The sequence below is a fragment of the Cetorhinus maximus genome, chromosome 3 (genome assembly GCF_964194155.1).
Source record: "Cetorhinus maximus chromosome 3, sCetMax3.hap1.1, whole genome shotgun sequence".
NCBI lineage: Eukaryota > Metazoa > Chordata > Chondrichthyes > Lamniformes > Cetorhinidae > Cetorhinus > Cetorhinus maximus.
The window spans coordinates 184,505,991-184,519,775 of NC_135881.1; the positions used below are offsets into that span (position 1 = coordinate 184,505,991).

General features: G+C 48.7%; 1 protein-coding gene across 1 annotated transcript in view; it reads left to right on the plus strand.

Moving 5' to 3' along the window:
- Positions 1-13,785, plus strand: part of LOC144679090 (collagen alpha-6(VI) chain-like) — a 250,470-nt gene that overhangs the window by 40,746 nt on the left and 195,939 nt on the right. The window contains exons 4-5 of the mRNA XM_078539381.1: positions 9,221-9,847; positions 11,489-12,052. Of these exons, the coding sequence (XP_078395507.1) occupies positions 9,221-9,847; positions 11,489-12,052 (1,191 nt within the window). The remainder of the gene's footprint in view (positions 1-9,220; positions 9,848-11,488; positions 12,053-13,785) is intronic.

A 13,785-nucleotide genomic window follows, 5' to 3' on the forward strand; every position in this document is an offset into this window, starting at 1 on the left:
GGGCTGCAGAAGACACCACTATCCTGCTGCCAGGGTATACAGGCGGCAAAGCAGCTACCTCAATATGACTGAGGTGCAATGCGGAAGGAGGCTCCGACTGTCAAGGGAAACAGTCAACTACATCTGTCAGATGATTGGCCCTGAGATATCTCCTAACTGTGTGGGCAGACACCCCATCCCAGTGGCTCTGAAGGTCACAGTTGCCCTCCACTTCTATGCATCTGACTCCTTCCAGGGCTCGGTGAGTGATCTTTGTGGTGTCTCCCAATCAGTTGTCCACACTTGTGTCAAGCAGGTTACAGACGCTCTGTTCAGGTGTGCATTGACCTTCATCCACTTCCGCTGCGACCAGGCAAGTCAGGCACAGCGAGCCCTTGCTGGCTTCCCCCATGTCCAGGGTGCTATAGACTGCACAATGTGGACATCAAGGCACTAGCAGGTGAGCCCGGTGCCTTTGTCAACAGGAAGGGCTTCCACTCCATGAACGTGCAGATAGTGTGTGATCACAGGATGCAGATCCTGCAAGTCTGTGCAAGGTACCCAGGCAGCTCCCATGATGCCTACATCCTCAGACACTCCCAGGTGCCGGGGCTCTTCAGTGCTCCAGCCTGGCTTGATGGATAGCTGGTGGGTGACAAGGACTATCCCCTCAGAAGGTGGCTCATGACGCCTCTCCGCTATTCAAGAACAGAAGCTGAGCAGTGCTACAATAGGAGCCACGTCTCCACAAGGGCTGTGGTGGAGAGAGCCATCGGTCTTCTCAAGAAGCGCTTCCGATGCCTGGATCACTCAGGGGGCGGACTCCAGTATGCCCCAGATCGTGTCTCTGTGATAGTTGGAGCATGCTGTGCTCTGCACAATCTTACACTGGAAAGGGGGGATGCAGTTGACAATGAAGACCTTGACGCACTGGATGCGGCTGCACACGATGAATCTAGCAGTGGCTCAGAGGATGAGGAAGCACAGGGCAATGATGAGGGGCAGCACGCTGACCTGCTACTACACCAAGGAGGCAGGGACACCCGGGACACTTTAATCCAACAAACCTTCAGCAAACTCCACACAAATGGATCGGCAGGACCAGCATTGCCTGGTGCATCCATACGCGGCACTTAAGTGCTACATCTTCCACTTCATCAGCTGCAACTAAGGGCTTAGTACATAAACATCAATGTCCACTCAAACACTCATAAAATGTCTGTGAAACAGACAAATGTAGCACAAAGGAGACACTCTCAGCCATGGTCACGAGTGTGGACTTTATTGCCATCCAAAAACATTACAAAACGTTGCTCCAACGTTCACAAAAATAAATTCCCTAATCTAGGGCCAACAGAAAAGCACCAGTGAGAAACCCATGGAGTGCCTAACATGCCTTATGATTTTGTTTGTGGGTGCTACGTCTAGATGCCGCCTCATCGCTCGGAGTGGCTTGTGAGACAGGCTGCTGACTCTGCTGTCCTGTTGGCCTCGATGACCTTGGCGGACGTCCTCTGGCCCTTGGAGCCTGTGCTGGCCCCGCCTGGGAGGGAATGGCCAGTTCCAGAATTGGCACCTCCCCAGTTGTCACAGCCTCAATGGATGCAATGGTCACTGGCAGAGGGGTGGAGGAGCTGCTGGTCTCATCTGGAGCGCCCTGAGAGGAGCTTGCAGTGACAACAGGCAGCTGCTGCGCCGACGTGAGGTCACATTGGACCTCCCTGCCCACCACAGATGGATGGGCACCGAGCGGTGACACTTGGTGCCCAGAATATCTCTCACATTGCCAATGACCACCTCTGGCCATTAGCACTGTGAGGGCTTGCAGGTCAGAGCGTAGCCCAATCAGATGATGATCAATCTGTTGGAAGCCCCCCTCATGAGAGTTGCCAATCTCTCAATGGAGGAAGCCTGATGCTCTGACATGAGATTCATGCCATCACTGACACCCTGACTGGATTCCTCCACCACAGAGACCAAGTGAAGCACACTCTCATGCAACCCTGCCAGATGCTTCCGCGCACCCGGACGCTTGTCCTGCAGCAGCTATGTGGCTGACATCTTCAGAGGCACATCATCACGGCCCAGCTCAGCATGTGCCTGTTCCCTGCAGTCCTCCGGCTGCTGGCGCCATTGGTATTCTCTGCCCATGCCATCTCCTCCAGCGATTGTGAAGTGCCCTCTCCACTGTGCCCCGGGATACTAGCCGCCGTTATATTCCCCACCGATGTGGTGGTCGCTGCACTGGTGCCTGGCTCGCTGAAATGATGTGACGCTCGTGCCAATTGACGCCCCTCAGGTGTGGAAGGGGGACTCTGGACGTCCTCCTGGCGACCATGCGGTGGTGATGATGAAATTAACAACAAGGACAGTGGATCAGTTAGCGTTCAGTTCAGTCACAATTCATCCCCCCCCCCCACCCAAACCCCCCACCCCCTTCCAGGCTCATAATGCGCTCAACCTTCAAGAACTTAAGGAGGCGAACATTGGTGGGGTGGTAGATGGTCAAGCGGAGGCCCAAACATTACACGCGCATACAGACAGGCTGGTCAGATAGGCTAAGCAATGCCACATGGAATGTTATGTGGATAAGTGTGAGGTTAAGCACTTGGGCAAGACAAGCAAGGTACGGGAATACAGGAGAAATGGTAGGACTGTGGAAAGTAAGGACGATTACAGGGACCCTGCTGGGCAGACCCGTTAAGGTAGCAGAACAGGACCATAAGGCGTTTAACAAGGTAAAAGCCAGACTTGCCTTTATTAGCCGAGGAGTAGAATGTAGGAAAAAGGAGATCATGTTGCAAGTGCAGAAAACACTGTTGAGGCCACAGCTACATTTCTGCCTTCAGTTGTGACCTCCGCTTCATGGGAAGGATGGCATTAGAGTGTGGAGAGTGCAGACGTTCCTGACCAGGATGCATGCTGGCCTGGAGAGTTGGAGTTATGAGGAAACATTGCATACACTTGTGACATTTGCCATGGAGCACAGGAGATTGAAAGGTCAAATTATTGACCTTCATACCATTATGAGGGGCATAGAATGGGTGGACAGAAGGCAACAGTTCCTGTTGGCGCAGGGATGACTAACGTGGTGGCATTTATTTAAGTTGAGTGCCATGAGGTTGACAGGTGAGGTGCTGAGGACGTTTTGGACAGAGTAATGTGGGACGCACTGGCTGAAAGGGTGGTGAGGTTCAAACCCTCCTAACATGCAATAAGTCTTTGGATGTGCAGCAGCGATGCCATGGCATGTTATGCCATGGGGATAGTGGTCAGAAATGGGATAAGGCGACTTTGGAAGATGCTAGAGACACACATCCTCAAGGGGCCGAGGGACCTTTGTGTATGACCCACACGTCTGACTGTATCAGTCTGTGAATGAGCAGTGTTGCTGCATTAACGATTGCAGCAATCGTCAGTGTTTTGGATGGTGGGAAGACAGAGTGGATGGGACTGTGGGCCTCAAATACCTGGCTGCTGCACCCCAGCCTCACCGACACCTGCTGACCTGGCCATTTGGCTTCATCCTAGCTCCATGGCCTGTTCTTCAAAATGAGTCAGTGTGTGCAGCATGGCCTGGCCACTATCAGTGCGCAAACGCTCTTGGGTGTTGTGGTCAGTTTTCGCCTGCAGAACATAGAAGAGCATTTATTGGGGATGATCCATCATGTATTCTGCACGCCACGCCGCACCCCAACCACAGTGGCCCATTTGAGGCCTCCAGCGGCTCCTGTCCACACCACTGGTGATCAGTCACCAGAAGATAGTATGGCTGCTCCCAACCCCCTCCCCCAATGGCCACCTTGGACACATTCGGCATCATCATTTTGAATAACACACGGGTCTTAGCACCCATGGCAAGGAGGCGCAACTAGATGCAGTGCCGAGGCCAGCAGATGGCTCTTGGCCACGACACCTTGAGGCTTCCCTTCCACCATCTCATCACCATCAATAAGACGTGTTGGAGTTCTGAGTATGTGTCTAGCTGCCTCCCCTGCAGGTTGCCCCCAGACTACTCAAATGCGACAAACACCAACATATGCTGTGGGGAGAACCTATCTCCTACTCAACCACTAAGGCTGATGTAAACATGGGTCACTATCTGTTTGCCCACCCAGTGTGCACCAAATGCCTAATGCAGTAACGACACTAAGACGTGGGCGGGCGCCTCAAAGGCTAAGGCTACCTGCTGGGTTAAATGACCAAGGCTGACATGGTACTCACCCTTCCAGTGCGCAACACATCATTGAAGCGCTTGCAGCAATGGGTTCCTGTTCGACGGACAGCATCTTGGGAGCTGACCACCTCCGCCACCTCCTGCCAGGCCTGCTTCATGACGTGGGGGGCCCTCCTCCTCCCATCCCCAGGAAACAGGACCTCTCGACATTCTGCCACCTCCTCGAGAAGGGCAGCAAGGCAGGCATCAGAGAAGCGAGGGGCACATTGCCCCCCCCCCCCCCCCCCCCCACCGGCCTACCCTGCAGCCTGCCCTCCTCCTCTGGCTTGCCCTCCTCCGGAGCACCTGTAACTGGCCATGGTCATCAGCCTAAAGGAGGCTGCCTGGCCTTTCTTTATACAGACTGCTGGTTCCCCATTGGAACTGGTGGTCTGTACATGCCAGCTGCAAATTTGAAAATCCCACTCTCCATGGGAGTGTGAAATGCACTGGGCAGGCCTTCATAGGCCCGTCCGCGCAAAATGATGGCGCAGCCTGGTTTGCCGGCAGCAATCGGCTCTGCGCCCACCTGCGATTGGGTCAGGCCCGCCCGCCCGACAAACGGAAAATTCTGCCCTATGTCTTTGGACTTTACCTTTCTGATAATAAAACCTCTCATAGTACCAAGTTTTACCAGTAATCTGGGAAAAATACACACACTGTTTCTGAACTTCACCTGGAAAGGTGACATATTTCACTCCCTCTTTTGAAAACAATCTAGTGTGGTTTATTTAAAAATGCAAATGTTCCCTTGACACCTATGTTTACCTACTTAATATTTCAAACCTAGCTCATCTTCTACAACATCAAAGCCTCCAGACCAGCTGCCTTTAATCCAATTAAGTCACACACACACATATAGACACAGATACCACTATTTTACAATAAATTTTAATAACATTATGAGAATTATTATATCTTCCTGACCTTTCACCTGCTGGAGGTAGCTGGGATTATATGATTAACAAATTGTTGGTTGAAGACTTGCATTCCACTTCTACATGGAGAACGGTATTGTCCATACCAGTCAAAATTGCTACTAGCCTCAATAGTGGCTTCCTCCCAGCAGTTATATTTCTCTAGTGCTGCTCATGTGGGACATTTCCCTTTCCTGAGTGAGAACACAATGATAAAGGAATGTGAGTGGCAAAGTCATTCATCACTCACCTCCGTTTCATTCCAAATGAGTGCGGCATTCATGACAATGAGGTGCATTGTCACTTTAATTCAACAGTCGGATCAAACTATCAGAGCCCTTGAAGTAGATAGTGTGAATTAACAGAGCGGCTGTGAACTAACATGGTGCTTCACTCTTTCCAGAGGTTTCCCTTTGCATGAGTTTGTTCCCCTCACCCCCAGGTGATATCACTTAAGGAGCTCGAGAAGTAATAAAATGGGTCGGGGACAGAGCAGGGATTGGCAAATGCAGGGTGGAGAGGAAAAGATGAAGGAAATGAAAGCAGCAAACTGGGAAGGTGAGGAGATCTGAAAGAAAAGAAAAAGAGAGGGTGGAGGAGAGGATGGGAGACAGTAGAGGGAAGGGCAGGAAGCAGAGAGAGAAGAAAATTGGGGAGGTTAAAAGAAGAAAGGGCTGGGAGTGGGAGATGAAAAGCTTGGTGCTGGAATTTTAGGTTGTGGGCAGGGTCTCTTCCCCCTATTGTAAAAGCTGGGGGTAAGCCCGCCTCCACCTGGCTGGCTCACTTCACAGCCATTTAACAACTGTTGGGCCTTTAATTGGCTCAAGGCGGAACTCCCACCCCCATCCGAGAGGATGTCTCGCCTCTGAGAGCTGCCGGCCAATCTAATGACTGGCAGCTCTCTTATCCCAGCAGTGCCACTGGTTGCGGTGGCCTTTGCTGGGATTGCAGTGAGTCCCGAAGGAGAGGAGCAGCATGGAGCCGGGCTTTGAGGTAAGTTCAGAGTTTCATCGAGACCAGACTGACAGCCCTCTGGTGAAGGGGTTAGGAGAGGGGCTTAAGAGAACAGGATCGACAGGGTTTGGCGGAGAGGAAACCCAGGGGTTGGAATACCCTTGCGGGGGAATCCTTCAAGGGGCACAGGTTTCCCTCAAAGTAGGCACTTTACCTAAGCCCAGCCACCAGTACTCTGAGTGTTACCTAGTGGGCTAGACAATTGACCATGTAATTGCACTTACAGGCCTCAACTGGTCCACGGACAAGTAGGCTGCCCAATATCTACCCCGCCATGGGTAAAATACCAGCAAAGGTAAAGCAGATGGGCGCAGTGCTGCCATCCTGGCACTCAATTTTACAAGCCCCTTCACCCATCTGCCATCCTGTCTGTAGAGGATTGTAAAATTCCAGCCAGGGTGTGGGAGCGAAGGAGAAAGTTGGAGGGGAAGTGAGAGGGGAGAGTTGAAGATGAGAGTGAAAGGCAGAGAAAATGATCAGGAGAGGATAGAATCATTAAGGGGGTGGGGGGTAGTTTGGAAGGAAAGGGGCAGAAAAAAGGGGAGAGGGAAGGAAAGATGGAGAAAAGTGGAGCATGGAGAGAAGGCGGGGAAGAATTGGGGGAACAGCGTGGGGGAGATGGGTGATGAAAGATGGGAGGAGGTGGATGATAATGGGGGTTTGAAAAGTTGAAAGAGAAATGGTGAAAGAGACGGTGGAGGAAAGTGGGAGTATGGTGGAGAAGAATGGATGTAAATGTAGATACCAAGGATTATGTCCTTGCTCAGTAGGTTAGCAAAACTGGGCCTGAAATGCTGGTCAGTGGCAGGGTATGGAGTGATGTTGAGCTCAATGGTAGCCAGAACTGAAATGCTGTACACTGGGAGTTGATCAGCTGTCTGGTGTTGCAGGAGATTTTGAGTTGCAACGTAGCAGCAGGGTAGGCAACACTGTTGGCCTTGAGTAGCTTGACAAGGGCCAAAATTCTGTGCATACAGGGTAGGGGTGAATAGTTACTCAGCATATTGGGACAAGTGTGAATCTGAAATGCTTCTTAGTGCAGGAAGTATTGCTGAGTACTGGGGACAGAACAAAATGCTGGTCAGTGAGGAGACAAGGGTTGAACAGTGGTATATAAAGGCAAAATTAAAATTCCACCTCATGGAATGGATGTGAGGTTAGTGGGGGCCAACAATGCTGCTCAGTGTGGGGTTGGGGGAAGGAAGAGGCTTGGTCCAGAGTGGGTAAGAGTGGGTGAAATGCTACTTATTGGAGGATTTCTTTAAGTGCTGCTATTGGAGGAATTGGAAGATTGTTGGAGGTTGGTTGCAAGTGAGTAAAGTGGGAGAAATGATCTGTGCTGGTTGGTGTTATTTGTTCTTACATGAATGCTGATTTCCCACCCTCTGAAAATCCGTGACCTGCTGCTGGACACCCATTTGGCATTGAGATCTCACGAATGGAATTTAAGAGACCTAAAGCAAAACTCCTTGGGCCTCCTGATGTCGGCATTAGGCAGACAGCCTGGTGCTCTGCTGGCTTTATCAACATAAGAACATAACAAATAGGAGCTGGAATAGGCCATTTGATTCTTCTAGCCTGGCCTGCCATTGAACAAGACCATGGCTGATCTTTTACCTCAACAGTATTTACTGCACCATCCCCAATTCCCTTAATACTCAAAAATATATCAATCTCTATCTCGAATGTACTCAGTGACTGAACATCCACAGCTCTCTCAGGTAGAGAATTCCAAAGTTTTACAGCCTTTGACTGAAGAAATTTCTCATCTCAGTCCTAACTGGCTGATCACTTATTTTGAGACTTTTGCCCCATGCTCTAGATTCCCCAGCCAGGGGAAAACTTTCACAGTGTCTACCCTGTTAAGCCCCTTAAGATATTTATATGTATCAATGAGATCACCTTTCATTCTTCTAAATTCCAGGGGCAGAATTTTGCTGTCGGTGAGCAGGGGGCGGGGCCTGCTCGCCGACGCGTAAAATGACGTGGGTTGATGTCAGGTGGAACCCCCGACGTCATCCCACCCCACTTAAATTTTCAGGAAGGCGGGGGCACAGCCAAACTAGCTGTGCGCCTGCCGATTTGTCAATGGCCAATTGAGGCCATTAACAGGATCATTAAAACAATTAAAGGCCCTGCCCGTCCAACCTTAAGGCTGGCGGGCAGGCCAGGAGCCACGGCGGGCAATAGAAACAACATGAAACCTCATCCAGCGGCGGGATGAGGTTTCATATAGGGATTTAAACGTTTTAATAAAGTTAGTGTGTAGATAATGAACATGTCCCATCTCATTTGACATTGTCACATGAGGAGGACATGTTAGGGAATTTTTTTTTTCTATTTTTAACATTTTTCAGAGTGTAAGTGATCTCCCTGAGGCAGCACTTAGCCTCAGGGAGATGTGCGCATGCACGAAAGAGCGTACTCTCGCTTTTGGGGAATCCCCCCCCGCCTGCAAAGGAAGCGCATAGCGCTTCCCGCCAGACCTCATGCTGGGCGGGCCTTAATTGGCCCTCCCACGTAAAATGGCGGCGGGACCGGCTTCTCCGGTGGGGTTTGGCTCCCTGCCCGCTGGAGATTGGGTCGGGCCCGCCCGCCCGACAGGCAGAAAATTCTGCCCCAGGAAATTTAATCCTAGTCTATTCAATCTATCATCATAAAACACTCTCCTCATTCCAGGAAATGGTCTAATGAACCTTTGTTGAGTTCTCTCTAGGGCAAGTATTTCCTTCCTTACGTAAGGAGACCAAAACTATACATGCTACTCTAGGTGTGGCCTCACTAGTCCTGTATATCTGTAGTAAGACTTATTACTCTTACACTCCAATCCATTTGTAACAAAAGCTAACACATCCATTTGCCTTCCTCTTTGGTGCTGTACTTACACATTAACTTTCTGTCATTCGTGTACAAGGACACCCAGATCCCTCTGAATCCTTCTCTGTGCCTATTTTAGGCAGAAGTTTGCTCCCTGAATGTCCAGGTGCAGGAACAGGATCATGTGCTCAGTTTTCATAGTATTTAGTGAATACATGTCTGGTCTTTTGTTAAGTGCCACACAATACATTTACAATGTTTTCTTATTCATTTCCAGTGTGCCAGACTGCTTCACTTGCTGATATTGCTTTTCTTGTGGATGGATCAGACAAAATTGGAGCAACAAACTTTCAACTGATCAAAGAGTTCCTAACTAATTTTATCAAGGTGCTTGGTATTGGTTCTGAACAAGTGCGAATTGGTTTGGTTCAGTACAGTACTCTCCCAAGAGCAGAGTTTCACTTTACAACATTTCAAAACAAGGAAGACGTTCTTGAACACATTGCAAATGTACCTTACAGGGGAGGAGAGACAAATACAGGGGCTGCTATTACCTTTCTAAAAAATAACTACTTTGAGCCAATAGCCAGAAGTAGGAATACAAATGGGATTCCTCAAATTGCGATTGTGATTACTGATGGAAACTCTGACGATGATATCAAAAAACCAGCTGCTGCCCTTCGACGCCGTGGTGTTACTGTGTATGCCTTAGGAACAGAAAATGCCAATTCCAAAGAACTTGCCAGTATTGCCTCATATCCTTCAGAAACTCATGTTTCAATGAAAGGAGGTTTTGCAGAGTTATCAAAAATAACTTCTAAAACAAATATCCCAAAGAAAATTTGCATTGAAGTTGTCCATGATGTTGATCTAAGACCTGGAAAAATAGATCGAATTGTGCAAGGTAAGAGTATAAATTTCTGAATTCAGAGCGTACAGTGATCTTAGATGGAGAAACAGTGGGCTGCATTTTATGTGGCCCCGGTGAGTATGTTCTTCCGCAGGAGATGGGAGGTGGGGGCGGGCAGGCACTTAAATTGGCAGCCTGCCTGCTAAATTCAAATGACCAATTATGGGCCAGTTAGGCTTGTTATCACCTGTTGACTTCAATAATACACTGACCATGCCATCATATGTTTGGTGTGGGCAGCAAGACAGGATCAGGAAGCCTGATTTTTTTTTTTGGGGGGCTGCCCTTTGCTGATCATGGGGCGGCTCCCCTTAGACTGAACCCCCTCTTCCTTCCTAACCACTCCCTCCCTTAAACTAACCCCCACCTCCCCACTGCCCTTCTCCCTAACCTACCCTAACCCTTCCTGTCCAAGACTCCTGACTTACCTGCTCCAGGGATCCTAGGCCTTGGAGTGGTGCCTTCAGCAGCAGTCCCAGCATCTGCCATTAGCACCTTTCTGCCGCTGCTGAGACTGATGAAGCTGCCGGCCAATCGGGTTAACTGGCAGCTCCAGAGGGCGGAATTGGGGTTGAAGTCCCACTCAGCTCTCGTTAATGAGCCCCGTAGTGCTTTACTGCTGTGGGACTGATCAGCGTGGAGCCGGTTGACTTCACGCTGACGTGGTTACTGTAGAGAAAGTCCATGCTTTAAACTCAAATATGTGCAGAATCATGGTGAACTTTAGACTTGAATAAGAAACTGGGTTAAGAGTTAAAAACAATGAGGGTAAATGTCAGCAGGGGCTTTCCTGATTGTTGACCTTAACCGAGGGCTGCAATATACCAGGAAAATAGCCTAAGTGGTGTTTGTACTTAAAGCCCTTATTTTCACCAAGTCGGGTTGACTTGGCAGCCCTTTAAAAACGGTGGATGGGTCCTGATTCCTGGATTCGTGACCCCACTCCCAGGCTGTGCGATTTTTGGGAGTGCCTTTAAAATGTGCAAGCTGCTTCCTGTCAGAAGCCTACACCTGGCACTCTCCTCCTGGCTGGCTCCATTGTGGAGACAGGTATGTCCTACCTCCGCAACTTTCATGGGGTCAGACCAGGTTCTGAAGAGTCGTGGTTCACGACCCCTAAGAGGAGTCTTGAATCTTAGCTTGCAGAAGGGGACCTTTTGAAAGGTTAGTTTAAAAAGTCCTCCTCATGCCACCTATGCCAAGCTCTGCCCTTCCAACCAACTCCTATGCCCCAATATGCCCCCAAGCCAGGATCTGGCATTTCCGTGCCCATTGACCTGCTATAAACTTTCTAGAACCAATCAGCACCACTGTATAAAATGGTATGTATTAAAAAAACGCTTCGAAAAAATGTAACCCATTGATTGCTTTCTCCTCTGGAAACAAACATCTGGACAGCAAACTAATTAAAGTGTCAATCACCCAGGCCCTTTGAAGTTTCAAAAACACAAACTACAAACACTTGAAATGACTTGAGTTATGTCGACATAACTCATGTTGTGAAATTGACCGCAAAGATCCGACAGCCTGAATTATCAATCAATGTTTCTTCTGGAGAGCAGGTGTTCTGTTATTCTAATAGATGCCTCGGCTGTCAGCCAAACCTCATCATGTTTTTCTTTTTTCCCTTCTCAGGCTGCACTGAAACTGATGAAGCTGATATCTATTTCCTGGTTGATGGATCAGGTAACAAACAACCTGACGATTTCAGAGACATGAAAAATTTCATGATTGACATTGTAAATGTATTCCGCATTGGCAAAGACAAAGTACGGATTGGCCTTGTCCAATATGGATCTACTACACGGAAAGAATTTGACATTGCTAAATATACAACCGCAAATGAAATAAAAGCTGCAATTGAAAAAATCAATTTGATTAAAGGAAGTGTGTCAAAGGCAGCTCAGGCACTGAGTTATATGAAGGACTTCTTCAATGAAGCAGATAAAAGTCGTAAATATCGGGTGCGCCGCTTCCTGATTACCATCACAGATGAAAAGTCACAGGACGATGTTTCAATGCCTGCTGCACAATTAAGGCAGAGGGGAATCGAGGTTTATGCTGTTGGTGTGGGAAAAGCTGAAAAACCTCAGCTTCAACAGATCACAGGAACACCTGAAAGGGTTTTTCACACTGAAAACTTTGACGCTTTGAAAGAAGTAAAATATGGAGTTATACAGGATATGTGTTCAAAAGAAGGTAAGCGGTCTTTGTTTTTGCTGAAATGATCAAACATGGAAAGGTTTCTGTTTTAATATTTTATGTAGAGGGCACTAGGCATATAAAGATTGATTTTCCTTGGCCACTGTGCCCCAGGAGAAGTGTATCTAGAGGGCACTGCATCTATCTTAGCCCTGAGACAGTAGAATTTCCAGTTCTGGGCCACTAACACTGTTGGGAAAGCCTTATTACAGGCCTTGCAGAGCCCAGAGAGCAGAAGGGGCAGGACGGAGATGAGATGCCACAATTTGTTGATTCAGGTAGAAATGGATTCTCAGAGTCACAGAACTGTTACAGTGTAGAAGGAGGCCATTCAGCCCATTGTGTCTGCACCGGCTCTCTGAGCATTTTAACTTAGTGCCAATCTCCTGCCTTTTTCCCATGACCCTGCACATTGTTTCTATTTAAATAATCACCCAATGCCCTCTTGAAGGCTCAATTGAACCTGCCTCCACCACACTTCCAGGCAGTGCATTCCAAACCCTAACTACTCACTGTCGGTATTGGGAACCTTGCTTTTCCTGATATATATAAATGATCTAGATCTTGGTCTGCAGGGGGCAATTTCAAAGTTTGCGGATCACAAAAAACTTGGGAGAATCATAAACTGTGAGGAGGACAGTGTAGAACTTCAAAAGGACATTGACACATTGATGGAGTTGGCAGATAGGTGGGCACTTGTAGGGAGGAGGGCCAGCAGCTGGAGACCTGGGGACATCGCCCAGGTGACTCCCAAGAGTGTCCAGCCGATCCCAATCCCTTCTGCCTGTGACCCCATCACCTCCAGCTGTACAGGCCGACGAGGGTGCAGCTGACCCACAGCAGGACACCCAAAGCAGGCCGGGGCCCTCCAGGTCTTGGCCCTCAAGAGGACGTCTGTCTAAGTCATCAAAGACAACAGGACGTGGCAGTCAGCAGGCTGCCTCCACCTCTGCTACAGATGTCAGGGATGCACCAAGACAGTAGGGTTAGAAAAATCAAGAAATTTTGACATCACTTCTGGGTCAAGAGCATTCAATCGCTGTCTATATTATGCACCTTTGTAAATACATTTGCTGATCATGAGAATGGTTTCCTCATTCAAAAGCATTGTGCTTATGTGTCTATGTGCCCTCTTATTGTGAGGGTGAGCCATGCTCCCAATCAGCGATCACCTCCCTTCATGAGCCTCACATTCATGTGATGTGTAGCTGAATCATGATAGTTACTCGACCCTTGTGTTATGTCAGGGGGATGTGTCAAACTCTTTACTGGAAGTGTTTACAAAATGTGTTAGTAACCAAACTCCTTACAAGACAACATGGAGTTAGGTGTGCTCAGTAGCCTTGGAGGGTGAGCTTTAATTGTTTCTCATAATGAGGAGGCTGTCTTCATTACTCGTGCCAAAGCACAAGACCTGCGGCCATGATGGTCTCTCCCAACCATGCACACACCTCAGTGTCCACTAAAAGTTTCTCATTAAAATAGCGATGACTGCACCAAGTCCTTTGATGCAGCATTTGTGCTCTTGTGCCAACTTTCAATTCCCAGAGTGCATGGATGCAAGGTTTATTGCTGACCTTTCCAAAGATTAGGGCTTGGTGAATCATAAGAGTTGAAGGGGCAAGACCGATTGCTGAACTTGCTTTTGATGTTACTGGTTGTAAAGGCCTTTCAGTGCACAGTCATGGCACTAAGGGACAGAAAGAATGTGACTGCGTCCGGTTTCCTGC